At 50.8% G+C, this 14,320-nt stretch overlaps 1 protein-coding gene across 1 annotated transcript in view; it reads left to right on the top strand.

Annotated features, from left to right (window-relative positions):
* Positions 1-431: 431 nt before the first annotated feature.
* JAM3 (junctional adhesion molecule 3) overlaps positions 432-14,320 on the top strand; it is a 35,352-nt gene continuing 21,463 nt past the window's right edge. The window contains exon 1 of the mRNA XM_064731927.1: positions 432-525. Coding sequence (XP_064587997.1) covers positions 474-525 — 52 coding nt within the window. The 5' untranslated portion in view covers positions 432-473. The remainder of the gene's footprint in view (positions 526-14,320) is intronic.

Raw genomic sequence — 14,320 nt, 5'->3', positions numbered from 1 at the left:
TTTCTCCACCCGCGGGGGTCCCACTGCCAGAACCATCCCCTCTCTCCATTCACCATCTTCCTGCCGGGACCATTCCCTCTCTCCATTCACGGGGGTCCCATTGCCGGGACCATGCCCCCTCCTCATGCCCCCTCCACATTCACCATCCCCTTTCCCCATCCACAAGCATCCCCCAGCCGGGACCATCTTCTCTCCCCATTCACGGGGGTCCCATTGCCGGGACCATCCCCTTTCCCCATTCACCATCCCTCAGGCGGGACCATCCCCTCTCCCACACGCGGGCCCGGGCCGCGCCCTGCCCGTGGGTGCGGTGCGTTCCCCCTCCCCTCCCGTGCCGTGCCGTGCCGAGCCGAGCCGGGCCCGCCCCCGGCCGGTGCCCCCGCGGAGCCGGGACCGGGCTGGCGGCACCCCCGCCCCCGGGCCGGCGCCGCCCGGGCAGTGCGCAGGCTCGGCTCGGCTCCGCACACCCCATCATGGCGCTGCGGCGGCCGGAGCTGCTCCGGCTCCTGCTCCTGCCCCTGCTCGGTGAGTACCGGCCGGCAGCGCCCGCACCGCCCCGCACCGCCCCGCACCGCCCGCCCCGCCGCCCGCCCGCGCTCCGCCGGGCGCTGCCCCCGTCCGCAGCCCGGAGAGGGGAGGGAGGAGGGATGCGGTGCTCCCGTCCGGATCCGAGATACACAGAGGGAGCAGGGATGCGGTGTCCCTGTCCCGGAGCCGGGGAGGGAGGAGGGAGACGCTCCCCCCGTCCGGATCCGAGGTTCAGAGAGGGAGGAGGGATGCAGTGTCCCTGTCCCGATCGCGGAGTCAGGGAGGGAGGAGGGACGCGCTGCTCCCGTCCCCATCCCGGAGTCAGGGACGGAGGAGGGACGCGGTGTCCCTGTCCCCATCCCGGAGAGAAAGAAGGGGGAGGGATGCGCCGCCCCGCTTGCGATCCCAGGGAAAGGGGGAGATGCGCTGGCCGGTCGGGATCCCGGACAGGGAGGGAGGAGGGATGCGCTGCCCCCGTCCCCATCCTGGAGTGGGAGGAGGAGGAGGGATGCGCTGCCCTGGTTGTGATCGCAGGGAAAGGGAGAGATGCGCTGACCCCGTCACCATCCCGGAGAAGGGCAGGGATGCACTTCCCCTGCCCTTTCCCCTTTCCCCTGCCCCTGCCCCTGCTCCTGTTCCTGGCTCCTGCCCCTGCCTGGCCCCGGGGAAGGGAAGGGAGGGCAGGGATGCGCTGCCCCTGCCCTTGCCCCTTGCCCCTGCTCCTGCTCCTTCTCCTGCCCCTGCCCCTGCCTGGCCCCGGAGAAGGGAAGGGAAGGGAGGGATGCTCTGGCCCGAGCGCGGAGGGATGCGGGGACAGCGTGGGAGCCGCCGGGATGCGGACGGGCCAGCACACGGCTCCGGCACACGGGTCCAGGGCCAGCCGGCAGCACGGACCCGCCGGATGCTGCAGGGAGTGTGGGACGCACACAGCACGGGGGGAAACATCCCAAAACCCAGCTCAGCAAGGAGCGGCTCCAGCGCTGAGGGTGCCAGGAATGTGCAGGCTCGGCAGGCAGGCAAGGGAGGACACTGGTGCCTATTGAAGACCAGGCACAGGCGCCTATTGTTCGGGGGGCCCCGCGTGAATGTTTGCAGTTTTAATTGCAAAAACATTTGCTAATTCCGCTCAGGAATGAATTTGGGCTCATTTGTTGTCTGGCTATTAATAGCTGGGGGATGAGGAGGGGGACAGCAGCCGGTGGGCTCGTGTTGTCCTCCCCCCTCTGCCCAGATGGCAGGAGGAGAGGATGGGGTGGAGTGGGGTTAGGCTGACAACCAGCCTACAGCTGAGTACCAAAATACACGGGGCTGAGCGTGTACACACTCACCAGTCACTGTTTTGGGTCAACATTCAAGGAAGTGAATGGAAATATTTCCAACAGTTTATCTAAGGACAAAAAACACTCCTCCAGTGACTCCAGAGAGCTCACAGAGTCGCTTTGGGTCTCAAGTAATGTGAGATTTGGGCACTATTTACCCAATCAGTCAGCGGAGGGGTGTGAAGATGACTCTGACACTCATCCCCAACAAGCAGAGGGTTGTCACGCGCTCCAGGCTCTGGTGTTCACTTGCTTTGCTGTGGTTTGGAGCAGAAACAGCTTCAGCAGGAGGAATCAGGAGTGCCTGATCCCAGAGCATCACACGGTCTGCCCAGTGCTAGCTCTGGATTCAGCTGCTCCCTGTGATTGGGAAAAACCACAGATTTAACACGACTTTCCCTGGCAGAGGGGCTGCAGGGTAGAAGGATGCCCCATTTCCTTCCATGTTACATGAGCAGAGCCCAAGTGTCCTGTTGAATCTGGCCTAAAAGACCGGAGGAATGGAAACAAACTCCAGATATTTCTGTGTTTCTTCAGACAGTGAATAGTTGCTAAAAGCAGCCAAGCCTCACTGGTTTCACACCTCTGCCTGAGAGCATTTACCTGGTGAGTGAGCCCAGTGGTGCCAGGCTTTGCTTTCCATTAAATTCAAAGTCAGAGTGCCTCATCCTGTGTTGATTTCCAGTTATGTTTTAACTTGGGGTCATAAGCCCAAAAGATTGGGCAGAGTGAGGTTGAGAATAAAAGGGGTTCTTCCACCACGCCTGACTTGAGGTGCTGGGGGCACCCCACTAAAATAGGGTTATACTGCCAGCAACACATAAAATTAGACATGCACTGAAGCCTGCAGGGCTGGTGCTGGATGGTGGGATGGGAGTGTGACTGGAAGGATGCGTTTGTGCCAACTCATTACTTGGGGGAGAGAAAAGAAAAAGGCATGAAAAGAAGGAGACAAAGATGCTGAGATCCCTGCTCTGGACTCTGAGGTGCTGCTTTGACTCCGTGTGCTGCGAGCTGGGCTTGCCTCTGCTGTGTGCTGCTGCCAGAACACCCCCTGTTCTTGCTCATGGCCTTAAAACATTGCCTTGGAAAGGGAGCCAGTGAAGCATGGAGCGTTCAGAGCATTCCCAGCTCTAGGCACTGAAAGCCTCTAAAGGTTCTGCACATCAGGGAAATGCCATGGCCACGATTAGAGCAGGGGAAGCTCTCACGGCGCTGATGGAGAGCGGGGCTGGCTTCAGTTCCACCTCCAGCTCTCCCTCCTTGCCAGCTTCCCCGTGGAAACAAATATTTGGATTTTAGAGGATTTCACGGGCTGGGCTGAGGGCAGAGCTGTGGAGACCCTCCCAAAACTCTCGAGTATTTCCTGTTGAAAATAGAACGTGCTGATAGCTTGTAGTCCTTGATGGGGAGAGATGGGCAAGTCTCAGGCACATTTAAGTTTTAAAGCTCATTATATTCAAATCTCCTTTTGATTTAATTCTGAGGGCTTGGTAATAGGTTGGATTTCGCAAAAGGCTTTTTAAAATCTATGGAGTAGAAGTTCTCATTTCCTTTTTTTTTTTTTTTTTTTTTAATATATGAAGTCCATCTGTCCCAGCCACCAACAACTGTTCTGAGTCAGCTGTCAGTGCCAAAAACCACTCGGTGGAAATGTTGTTAGCTCCCTTGCAGTGATGATAAGTTGCTTGTTGGTATTTTCTGCTGGGAAGTATTTGTAGTATCGCTTTCTTTTCAACAGGCAGTAAAAAACCGGGACAAACGGCTTTGAGAGCCGTGCCAAAATCAGATGCTTAATAACATCTTCCAAAAAATTCCTAGGGAGGGCTTGGTGTTCCTTTTTGGGTAAGCAGGGTCTGGCATGGACACCAAAGAGTGGTTGGATGCACATCTCCTTTACAGCTGTTGACAAAGAAAGTGACACCAGCACATTCCCTCTTGCCCCGAATGCTTCTGAGAATTTCTTGGTTGCTGAAACACGAGGAGATCCAAAGAGTAAAATGTGTTTGCTTTAGCCTGTGGACTGAGATGTTGCTCTGCTTTGTGAGCTTGGGTTCTTTCAGTGTTTATTTTCCCTGTACAAGTTGAATGCTGGGTCTCTTGGCCTGCTGCTGTTGTTTTTCAATTATCCGTCCACACACGGAGGATTTGCACCAGGGACACGCTTGGAGTTGCCAAAAAATCACCTAAACAAGTAAATAAAGCAGAATGAGCTGCTGCATTTAGCTCCACCAACAAGGACAAAAGCTGGGGGTGGCCTGCTGCCAGTTTGCCCCTAACTTTAGCCATCCCCAAAGGGCACAGCAATGATCGGCCCCCACTCACTCCTGCTTCCCCTGCAGCTTGCTTGGATTATTAGTGAAGTTTCTCTTGCAAATTGGGCTGGCTGCTGGCTCATCCTCTGCCATGAGTGTTTGTGTGTTGAAGCAGAACTGGCCTCCCAGTTGTATATTTAGAGCTAATGCTTCACAGTTGATTGCATCAAGCCCCGATGATCCGGAGAAGGTTCGTGAACTCCTTACGGAGCCAGCCCGAAGTGGTGGGAGGGAGTTAGCAAAGGCAAAGATTTCCACAGGCCAGCAGCATCCCAAGTCCTCAAGAGTCCTTTTCTCACACAACAAGAGTTTGTGTTGCCAGCATGCCCCTCAACGAGATAAAACCACGGCTCTGTGCAAAAAAATAAAAAAAAAAAGCCGGTGGCCTGCTTGGAAACTGCGAAAGGAGATGAGTTCCAGATATAAAATTAATTAGGATAATTACATTCTCAATCTGGCTTCTCCATCGACGGGAATTGGAGCTGCAGCGTCTTCTCCTGATTGATAAGGGCTGGTTGCCTTCCCTCAGAGCCCCCAGGGAGTATCATGTTGTTGTGAGACAGCATCAAACCCCAGCTAAGCACTGAACATCTCTGCTGGGAGGTGGAGGAGTCAGGGCGTGTGCACAAACCCCAGTCCTGGCTGAGTCAGGCATGGCCTCAGAACCAGCTAATGGCTTTAATTGCGCTAATGAACGTTCTGGACACGGCCTGAAATTCCCCCCAAAGGGCCTGGATTGCTGCTTGGGTGCAGTTCTGGCAAGAGCTGTGCTTGGGGCAGAGGAAATACCTGCTGGGTCACAGCGCTCCAGCTCCCTGCTGGAAACCAGAGGTTTCACTTTTCAGAAGAATAAATAATAATAACATAAAAACTGGACTTTTTTTTGGCTGGAAAGTTCAGGTCTTTGTTTGCTTGTGACCCTTCAGAGCACCAACAGGAATGACCTGAGGGGAGAGGTGTGGTTTGGAGAGTTTCAATTCTTTTTTTTGTGGGGATTTAGCAAAATAAATCTGTGAGGAACAGGACAGCGAGTTCATGGAGTCCATTCTTGGGTTTCACCAAAATAAATCTGGCAACAGGACAGCAAGGAGTTCATGGAGTCCATTCCTTGGTCTTCACCAAAATTAATCTGTGGGGAACAGGACAGTAAGGAGTTCATGGAGTCCATTCCTTGGGGTTCACCAAAATAAATCTGGGGAACAGGATAGTGAAAAGTTCATGGAGTCCATGGGTTTCCCCAAAATAAATCTGGGGAACAGGACAGTGAAAAGTTCATGGAGTCCATGGGTTTCCCCAAAATAAATCTGGGGAACAGGACAGTGAGGAGTTCATGAACTCACCTGTAAAATGCTGTCAGATGAGAGTCCAGCCAGCTCGGGGCTGGCATTGGCTAATCAAAGACAAACTAAGGCACATACATGTTGTAACCTGACAGCCCACAGGTACTTCAGATAAGCTCGAAAAATTAATGGGAGTTGTTCTGTCATGCAAGAATTACTTGTCAGTATAAATAATCCCAGGTATTGGCTCTGTGGTGCCCCTCATGGGCTGAGCTTAAGACTCAGTTACAAGGGGAAATGAAGGTTTTTCAGAGCACCAATAGATGAAATTAAATTGTGTTCAGATAATGCTTAAGGTTTTCTTTTCTTTTTTTATTTTTTTAAGTCATAAATCCCAGGGATTTCAGAGTTAAAGCCAGAACATGCTGGAACCTACTCCCTTCAATGTACCTGATTATTACAACACAAATGTGAGATCAGCAGGTTTTTTGAACCCTCTTAATTTGTTTGGGCACAGCTGGCTCATTTGAAGACACTGAGCTTTAAAACTCTATCTTTGGCATGAGGCTGAAAGGCAGCAGTGGACGATGTTCAGCAGTATTTCAAGATTTTTAATCACGCTATTAAAAATATATTTCGGTGGCCTAGGTAAGATTTTCTGCTGAGCTGGAGAAATCCACTGAAATCTAAGGGGATTTTGTTCCTATTACTAGGCTGGGTTTCTAATGCCCGTGACCTCCTCTGAAAATCCCTTGCCTTAATAAACTTTGGGCAATTTCTTATATAAGTGGCCAGTATTTGACAGAGAGGACGTAAATCAGGACACTTTAAGGCTCTGTTTTGAAGGGTGGGAGTGAAATACTTCTAAAATTTCAGGTCTGTTGACACACCACCTGACTTCCCTGCTCTCTCCCATTGAGACATCTAATTAAGTTGCCATTTTTGACACTCTTGCCCAGTAAATCTCAAGATGTGCAGCCACGAAGGAGCTGAAGGAGCCCATGAAAATCCCACGTATCCAAAGGAAGCCAGGAGTTGTGTTTCATTAATGACATGGAACAAGGCTGGCAAGCAAGGTCATGGAGGAGAGCTCTTTTTTACCTTTTAACAGAGCTGTGCACAGCAGTCCTGCTTTTTATTCCCACTGGAAAGGTTCCTGCCACTTTTCATCCCTCCAGGGTGGCTGTGTGCTCTCTCAGACCTGGAGTGGAGGTGGCTGCACAGCAGAGAACTTAATGATTTTGTCTCTAAATGGACAAGATCTTTCAGCCCCAAAAACCACCCGTGGAGGCAGCATTTATTGTTTTGCCAGGATGTTATCCTTGGAAAACAGAGGTTTGATGGATGTTGCTGCTGCTACCTGCCTTACAGAACAGCTTCTGTTCACGGCTGTTTCCTGGGGGCTGACCAAATAAAAAAAAAAGGAAAGGAATAGCAAAAACCCATTGGAATCTCCTCAAAAGATAAATCCATGGTGCTCTGAGGCTGCCATAAAGATGAGGAGTGTTTGGGATGATAACTGGCTGTGTGATTGTGGTGCTGGATGGAGCCCCTGTGTCCACAGCAGCTTTTCCCACGTACCCCAGGGCCCATTAAGGAATTGCTGCCTGCTAATGGACTTCCTCCTGAGGCTCTGGCTGCTGACACTCTCCTGAATGATTTCCTGCAGCTCACACGGCAGGGAAGGTGTTGCAAAGTCCTGCAGCTCTCGCTGCTCCTGTAAAAAAAAGCTTTTATCCCCTCAAAGGGAACTTATCAACAGCTATTTTTAATACACACTTAAATCTTTGCTTTAATCTTTTTCTTCCGTATTGATCTCCAGCAAAAAGCTTGCAGATAAATATTTCTTCATGCCCACCACGGTGTTTGGAGCTGGTTATTTTTAGAGCCTGGAAAACATCCGCTCTGTGCTAGGGAGGTCCTGGGCATCTTGGAAAGGGAAGTCCCAGCTCTGTGCTCTGCAGCTCTGCTCCAGCCCAGCCTGTGGAGCCCTTGGGAGAAGCTGTTGAGGTGTTTGGGTCCCAGCAGAGTGGAAGGAGTGAGGCACCCCTGTCTCGGGGGTCTCTGTGGTCAGGATGACCCCAGGGTGTGTCAGAGAGTTTCTTTTCCCAGCTCGGCAACTGAAGAAGGAGTCAGGATTCTTCAGGTCTGGTTTTCAAAGTTGTTTAGGCTCCATAATAATATTTTTTTCTTATTTTCTTATTTTATCTTATCTTATTTTTTTCTTATTTTCTCTTATCTGCAACATTCTTTCTCTGACCTGCTGAGGTCAGTTCAGCAGGTCAGTCCATGGCATACTGCCACCCTCAGGGTGGTGTTATCTTTTTATACTAAAAACTATGTGTACTTTAGTTACGATAATTTTCCCATATCTATCACCTTGTTAGACAGTTTGTCTCTAAACCAATCCAAAAGTGCCACCATCACACAGAAGATGGAGGCTAGGAAGAAGGAGAAAGAAGGACAAGGCATGCCCAAATTCCTCCATATTGGGACCCTGAGCTCCCATTCTAAAACCCCACAATTCTACTTTTCACCCTGTGACAAACTAACTATCACTCTACTTAAACTTCCGTGGCTTGTAAATCCTCCTATAAGGTTGGTCATTTGTTTCCCATGGGTCAAAATCAAAGGCACAGGGGGCTTGGGCTCTGTGCCAAGGTTTCTGAGCCCCCTGGCAGGGTCTCAAGCCAGAGGGATGTCCTGGGTTCTGACACCCCTGTCAGTGTCTGTTGGGATTGGAGACACGAGCCATGGGACAGGTTGGCTTCACCCACCACGGATCTCCTTGCTCATCCAGAGGCTCCCACACAGCACAGGAGGTGCTGCTTTCCCTCCTGTTCGCTGTGAGCTGCTCTGCTGAGGTTGCAGGTGGTGGATGTGCATGGGCTGCTCTGATTTCCCAGCAAGGAGATGCCTTATCTCCTTCAGAGCTGATGGAGATGCCTTTGAACTGGCAGAGTGCCCTGCAATCGCCCACTGAGCCTCGTGGGCTCTCCCTCGAGCAGAGCTGGCTGTTTGAGTTGGTAAACATCTTCTGGAGCTGGAGTTTGCCCTTCATTCTGGCCAGGTTTCAGCATCCCATAAATCTCAGAGCTCTGCTTTCTGGAGAGTGTCAGAACTCAGTGCATCCCTCTGGGTGTCCACAGTTGCCCAGGAACCCGCCAGGGGGCTCAGAGACCCTGGCACACAGCCCAGAACACCTGGGGATTTGATTTTGACCCCTGGAGCGAGTTACCAGCTTTGCATGAGGACCTGAAAGTCACACAGATTTGAATAGCGTAATAACAAAATGATCACAGGGTGAAAAATGTAGATTTTAGGATTTTTGTTATGGGGGTTATGGGGACAAGATGGAGGAATCTGGGTGTGCCCAGCCTTTCTCCTTCTTCTTCTTGTTCTCCATTTCCTTCAGTGATGTTGGCACTTTGGGATTGGTCTAGAGTAGAAGCTCACTGTCTAACACAGGTGATGGGTATTGGGAATTAAGTATAAATATGTTATATGTAGTTTGTAGTATAAAAGGACAACACAGAGTGCCTGTGGCTGCCCTGCTGGGCAGAAAGAAAATTTTATAGATAAGAATTAATAAACAACCTCAAGACCAAGAAGTGAAGAGTCCAGACTCATTCTTCAGTTGCACGGGCTGAAGCAGAGACACCCTGCACATCTCGGGGCAGCAATAACAACCAAAACCCGAGAGAGAGGAGCTTACACCAGGTACCAGCCCCTCTGTGCTGCCATCAGAAGTGCTCTGGTGGGCTTGCCCAGCACTCAGCTGTCCTGTCCCACACAGCAGGGCGAGAGGAACCCTTTGAAGTCCGTGCTGGGGCTGGCAGCAGCTCCAAGGCACCCCAGCATCCCCCTGTCCCACTGCCAACTGCTCCTCCCAGCCAACAGCTGAGCTGGGTCATCCTGCAGGGCTGGGGCTTTGCCAGGGGCAGAGGGGTGTCACTGATGTATTTTCTGAAAAATCCCTTCGCCAGGACTTTTCTCCTGGGAAGCTTCAGCTTCTCTATGTTTTGCTCCTCTGGAATGTGATTTGGAAAATTGTTTACCCAGCATGTGATTTTTTTTTAATTAATGGCCAATTACAGCCAGCTGTGTCGGACTCTGAGTCTCTCATGAGTTTTTATTACCTTTCTTGTCTGGCCTTCTGATGTCTCCTTTCTCTTTCTTTAGTATAGTTTTAGTATATAATTTTAATAGAATAGAATATGATAGAATACAATAGAATATGATCTGATATTATATATTATATATAATATATAATATATTATATATTATATATTATATATTATATATTATATATTATATATTATATATTATATATTATATATTATATATTATATATTATATATTATATATTATATATTATATATTATATATAACATAGCATAACATAACATAACAATAAATCAGCCTTCTAAGAACTTGGAGTCAGATTCTCATCTCTCACCTCATCCTGGGGACCCTCACAACACCACAACAATTAATAACCACAATTATTGTCCCTGAGTGAGTGACACCCCAACAGAGGGGACTCCAGATTCCAGTTTATCCCTGAGCACAGGAGGATTTGGGGGCTTTGGGGGCTCTTTGCCCACATCCCAAGGCGTGCCCATCGCCCACCAGCATCCCGCTGCTGCTCCACAATGGGGATTGTTCTCCCTGCCTGGGCAGGCTCCTGCTGTTCTGCTGCAGGCCCCTTGATCCTCCTCTTTCTGCAAATATTTGGAACAGATCCTTTTTGGCTGTTTTGACAGTTTGACTCAGCTATTAAATGACAAAAGCGAGCTGGAGCCAGGTTCACTGTGGTTACAAGCAGCTCTACAAAGAGGAGAGCTGAGGGTCAAATTCAGACACGGGGCTGTGTGGGAGAGGTCCTGGCCTTGTGGCTTGGTCCTGGAGCAGGGCTGGATGCAGCCTGCAAGGGCATCCCTAACCTTTGCTGGCTGTGACACTGCACAGTCCCGAGGAGAGCCTGGTTTTGGAGTGACAAATGTGCCAAAATTCTGGCTGCTTCCATATTTCCCAAGAGCTTTTCCATTCCTGGCTCATCCTCGGTCACTTCTGAGGCACACATGCTGTGAGTCTCACATCTGTCACTCAGCTCCACATCCTGGACATGAGGAAAAGACTCCCTTGGTTATCAAGGCTTGTCTTTTTCTTCCCTCCTGAGTTTCCTCATGGTATCATGAGGAATTGTCACTCAGCTCCATGTCCTGGACATGAGGCAAAGACTCCCTTGGCTATCAAGGCTTCTCTTTCCTCCCTCCCAAGTTTCCTCTTGGTATCTGTGCCCCTCATTGAGAAGCAGTAGCTCCTTCAAAGAAGGAAGCCCATTTGCAGAATTTACAGCTGCTTCCCCAGGCTTGAGTGTCCTGCTCTTTAAGAGCAAGCTTTTAAGCATGTTCTTAAGTGGGAAGATAAGTGGTGTTGGGATCCTTTCATCTTCTGGCTCAGAGCAGGCTGGAGATAACTGATAAGGGGGATGACAGCAAGGAAGATGCATAGGCACCTTTGGATTTAATTCCTACTTTGCAAGGCAGTTTTAAAGCACATCTTGGGTGGGAACAGAGGCTGGTAAAATAAAGCTGGGCCTTCCCTTCTCAGCATATGTCTTTCTGAGGCAGATTCTCTGTGTGTGCCAGCAGACTGAGCTGGGTTCTCCATTTCTGAGCCCTCCTTCTGCTGCTGACATTCGAGGCACTTGGCTGGGGCTGTCTCTAGACACTGTTTCGGCTGGTGATTTCATTTGCACATTTTTAAATTTTTTTTGCAGCAGTCCTTTGCACATTTGGGCTGTGCTTTAAACAGCGCCGCACGTGATGGGCTGAGCTGCATTCCTGTGCCAGGGCTGGGACAGCACCCCCAGAACAATGTGGGGGCATTTCTGAACAGACCCTGCATTCCTGTGCCAGGGGCACCCCCAGAACAATGTGGGGGAAGGCTCCAGACCCCTCCTGAACAGACCCTGCATTCCTGTGCCAGGGGCTGGGACAGCACCCCAGCCCATCGTGGCTCCAGACCTCTCCTGAACAGAGCCTGCATTCAGCTCCAGAATTCCTGCCTTAGCCCCTGTTCCTGCTGGCTGGAACAGGTGGCAAGCACATGCCTGTGGGGGTCTGTGTTGGGGGTGGTCTTCAGGGTCAGCTGTGTCACAGAATCACAGAATAATGAGGTTGGAAGGGACCTCTAAAATCATAGAGTCCAACCTATGCCCTAACACCTCAACTATAGCACCCAGTGCCATGTGCAGCCTTTTTTTAGACACATCCAGAGATGGTGATTGTACCACCTCCCTGGGAAGAGTATTCCAGTGCTTTATTATTCTTTCAGTGAAAAATTTCTTCCTAATATCCAACCTATCCCTTCCCTGCCATAGCTTTAGACTGTGTCCTCTGGTTCTGTCAGAGACCAACCCCAGCTGTCTCCAGCCTCCCTTCAGGAGCATGCAGCCCAGATTCCTGCTACACCCCCCTGCCTCACCTTCTGGCCCAGCTGGCCCTGGGCCACCCAGCCCACAGGTTCTGGCCACGTCCACGTGCTGCTTGTGCAGAACAAACCACTTGAAAGTGGGGTGTCTATGGGCTGAGCCTGCCCCAGCCTGCTGCCTGCTCCTCCGAGGGAATGGGGCAAAAGCAGCTGGGGCAGAACGTGTCAGATGCTCCCCAGCACCTCAGGGCACACCCTGTGTGTCCCATGTCCTGTTCCCAAATGTCAGAAACGTTCAAAATGATAAAATATTTGTGTGTATGATAAAGCACTAGGACTGTTACTAGATATGGTAATGCTAAATGGAACATACATGTGAGACCCAAACAGTTAAACTCATTGGATAGCAGTTTCTCAGAATGAATAGTCTGTTATTTCTATCTTCAACTACTTACTGCTGCTGCACAGAATGAATATTACCATAGAATAATAGAATTGTTGGGGTTGGAAGGGACCTTAAATTCACTTAATTTCACCCCCCATGTCACTGGCAGGGACGCCTTCCACTAGACCCATTCAAGCTGGCCTTGAACACTTCCAGGAATGGGTCACCCTCAACATGTTCCAGTGTCTCACAACCCTCCTGGCAAGGAATTTCTTCCCCATATCCAAAGGAAACATAGACTGTTCAGCTTTTAAAGCCATCCACACTTTTCCTATCACTCCGTGCTCTTGTGTAGCTCATGTGCCTCCTTCTGCTAGGCTGCCTTCAGCTGCTCTAACAATTTGCCCAGAGTCTGCTCTTGTGTGCAGCTCCAGAGGTGCTCCCCAGCAGGAACCTGCACAGGCTCTGCCATGCCAGACCTAGAACAGAGGTGAAAGTGGAGCTGTTTGAGTTCCTCGCCAGGGCTTTGGCACAGTTTGCAGGTGAGTACAATCCAGAGGAGCCAGTGCCTCATGCCTTGGGAAGCCCAGATTATGTGCTGCTCTTGATTTTCCTGTTGTGTTATCTACATGCCAAGTCTCTCCAGATGATTCTACCAACCTTCCCACGGCAAACCCCATGTCCCTGCCCCTCAGGCTCTCTCTGGGGAGCTGCTGCAGCTGGGCAGGGCTGGCTCTGCCATCCTGGACCTGCATGGCAGCCCCAAGAGTGAGCAGCAACCTCTGGGATCAGCCCCCAGTGCCTCTGCACCTCGCTGTTACTCAGCACTTTTCCCTGACAGGGAATTAAGTAGGATTTCTAGGTCATTGTGGGGCTGTCAGGAGGAATCGTCTCCTGCAGACCTCATTATCAAGGCTCTTTCTGCAATGCCAGACTTCAGAACAATTGCAGCCTGCTTCCCTAAACACTGACTAATGAGACAGAGCTGTTAGCAGCAGTTTGCTAAATAAAGGCTGTTTCTGCCTGAGACAGAATAAAGCCAGACTGGGATTTTCTTAGCTGTCTCTCGCACAGGAGGTATTTCAAAGGACCCTGATTAAAATAATGAGGTAGATGCTGCTCTCGTGGTGGCTGTGTGGGGTCAGTGCTCGATGCCAGCACCAGGTGCTTCCCCACAGCAGGGACTTGAACTTGTGCTCAAGAAACCTGAAATTCTCAAGAACTGAGAACTGGATTCTGAATTGCTCAAGAAATCTGGAATTCTCTCCTTGGTTTCCGGGTATCCCGAGCCTCTCCCTGAGCTGGGTGCCTTTGTCCTGAGCTGGGTGCTGACCTCCCTCTCCTTGGGTGTCACAGGGAGATGTTCTGTGATCCCCAGCTTGCAGCCAAGCTTGCCCAGCATTCACACACATGGGAAGGCAGCTGAGCAGAAGGAACAAGTGTGACAAGTGTGTGGCAGCTTTGGAGAGGAGCTGGGGGGTTGCAGCCTGCCCAGAGGAGACAGGTGAGATCTCAGCTGGAGTCTGGGCTGAGCAGAAGGGATGCAGCCCCAGCTGGGTAGGGTAAAGCCAGGTGGCTTCTGTTGATGTGCCTGTAATGAGATTTTTCATCCTCCCTCTCTTGCTGTTGTCAGAAGGGCCTGGATTAAAGATAAACTCTGTAGCTTGATGAGATGAGTCCTTGCCTCTGGCTGGAGCAGGCACAGCAGGGCTGGGGAGAATTCCCTGGCCAGTTTTGTTTGAAGAGGTGCTTTGATGTGGCAGTGGCAGTCCATGGAAGGTAAATGGTGTCTAGACAGGTTTTTCTCACCCTCTGTTGTTATCTCTGAAGCAGCAGGAATGGTGCCAAGCAGGCTGAATGGCTCCAGAGGCAGAGCTGCTTCTAGAAAGAGGGAAGATGGTTCTTCAGGAGAATCCAGGACAGTTCTCACCAGACCCTGGCTGAACCTCTTGCAGGTGGAACCTGGATCAGATAGATTCTCCTAAGAGTGAGCAGGAGAGGTGCAGGAGGTGGCCAGTGTGTCTCCAGTGAGCTGGCAGGGCAGAGAGGTCCAGG

Source organism: Zonotrichia leucophrys, chromosome 24 (genome assembly GCF_028769735.1).
Source record: "Zonotrichia leucophrys gambelii isolate GWCS_2022_RI chromosome 24, RI_Zleu_2.0, whole genome shotgun sequence".
NCBI lineage: Eukaryota > Metazoa > Chordata > Aves > Passeriformes > Passerellidae > Zonotrichia > Zonotrichia leucophrys.
Note: the sequence above shows the minus strand (reverse complement) of the source record. Positions and strands in the feature narration are given on the sequence as shown.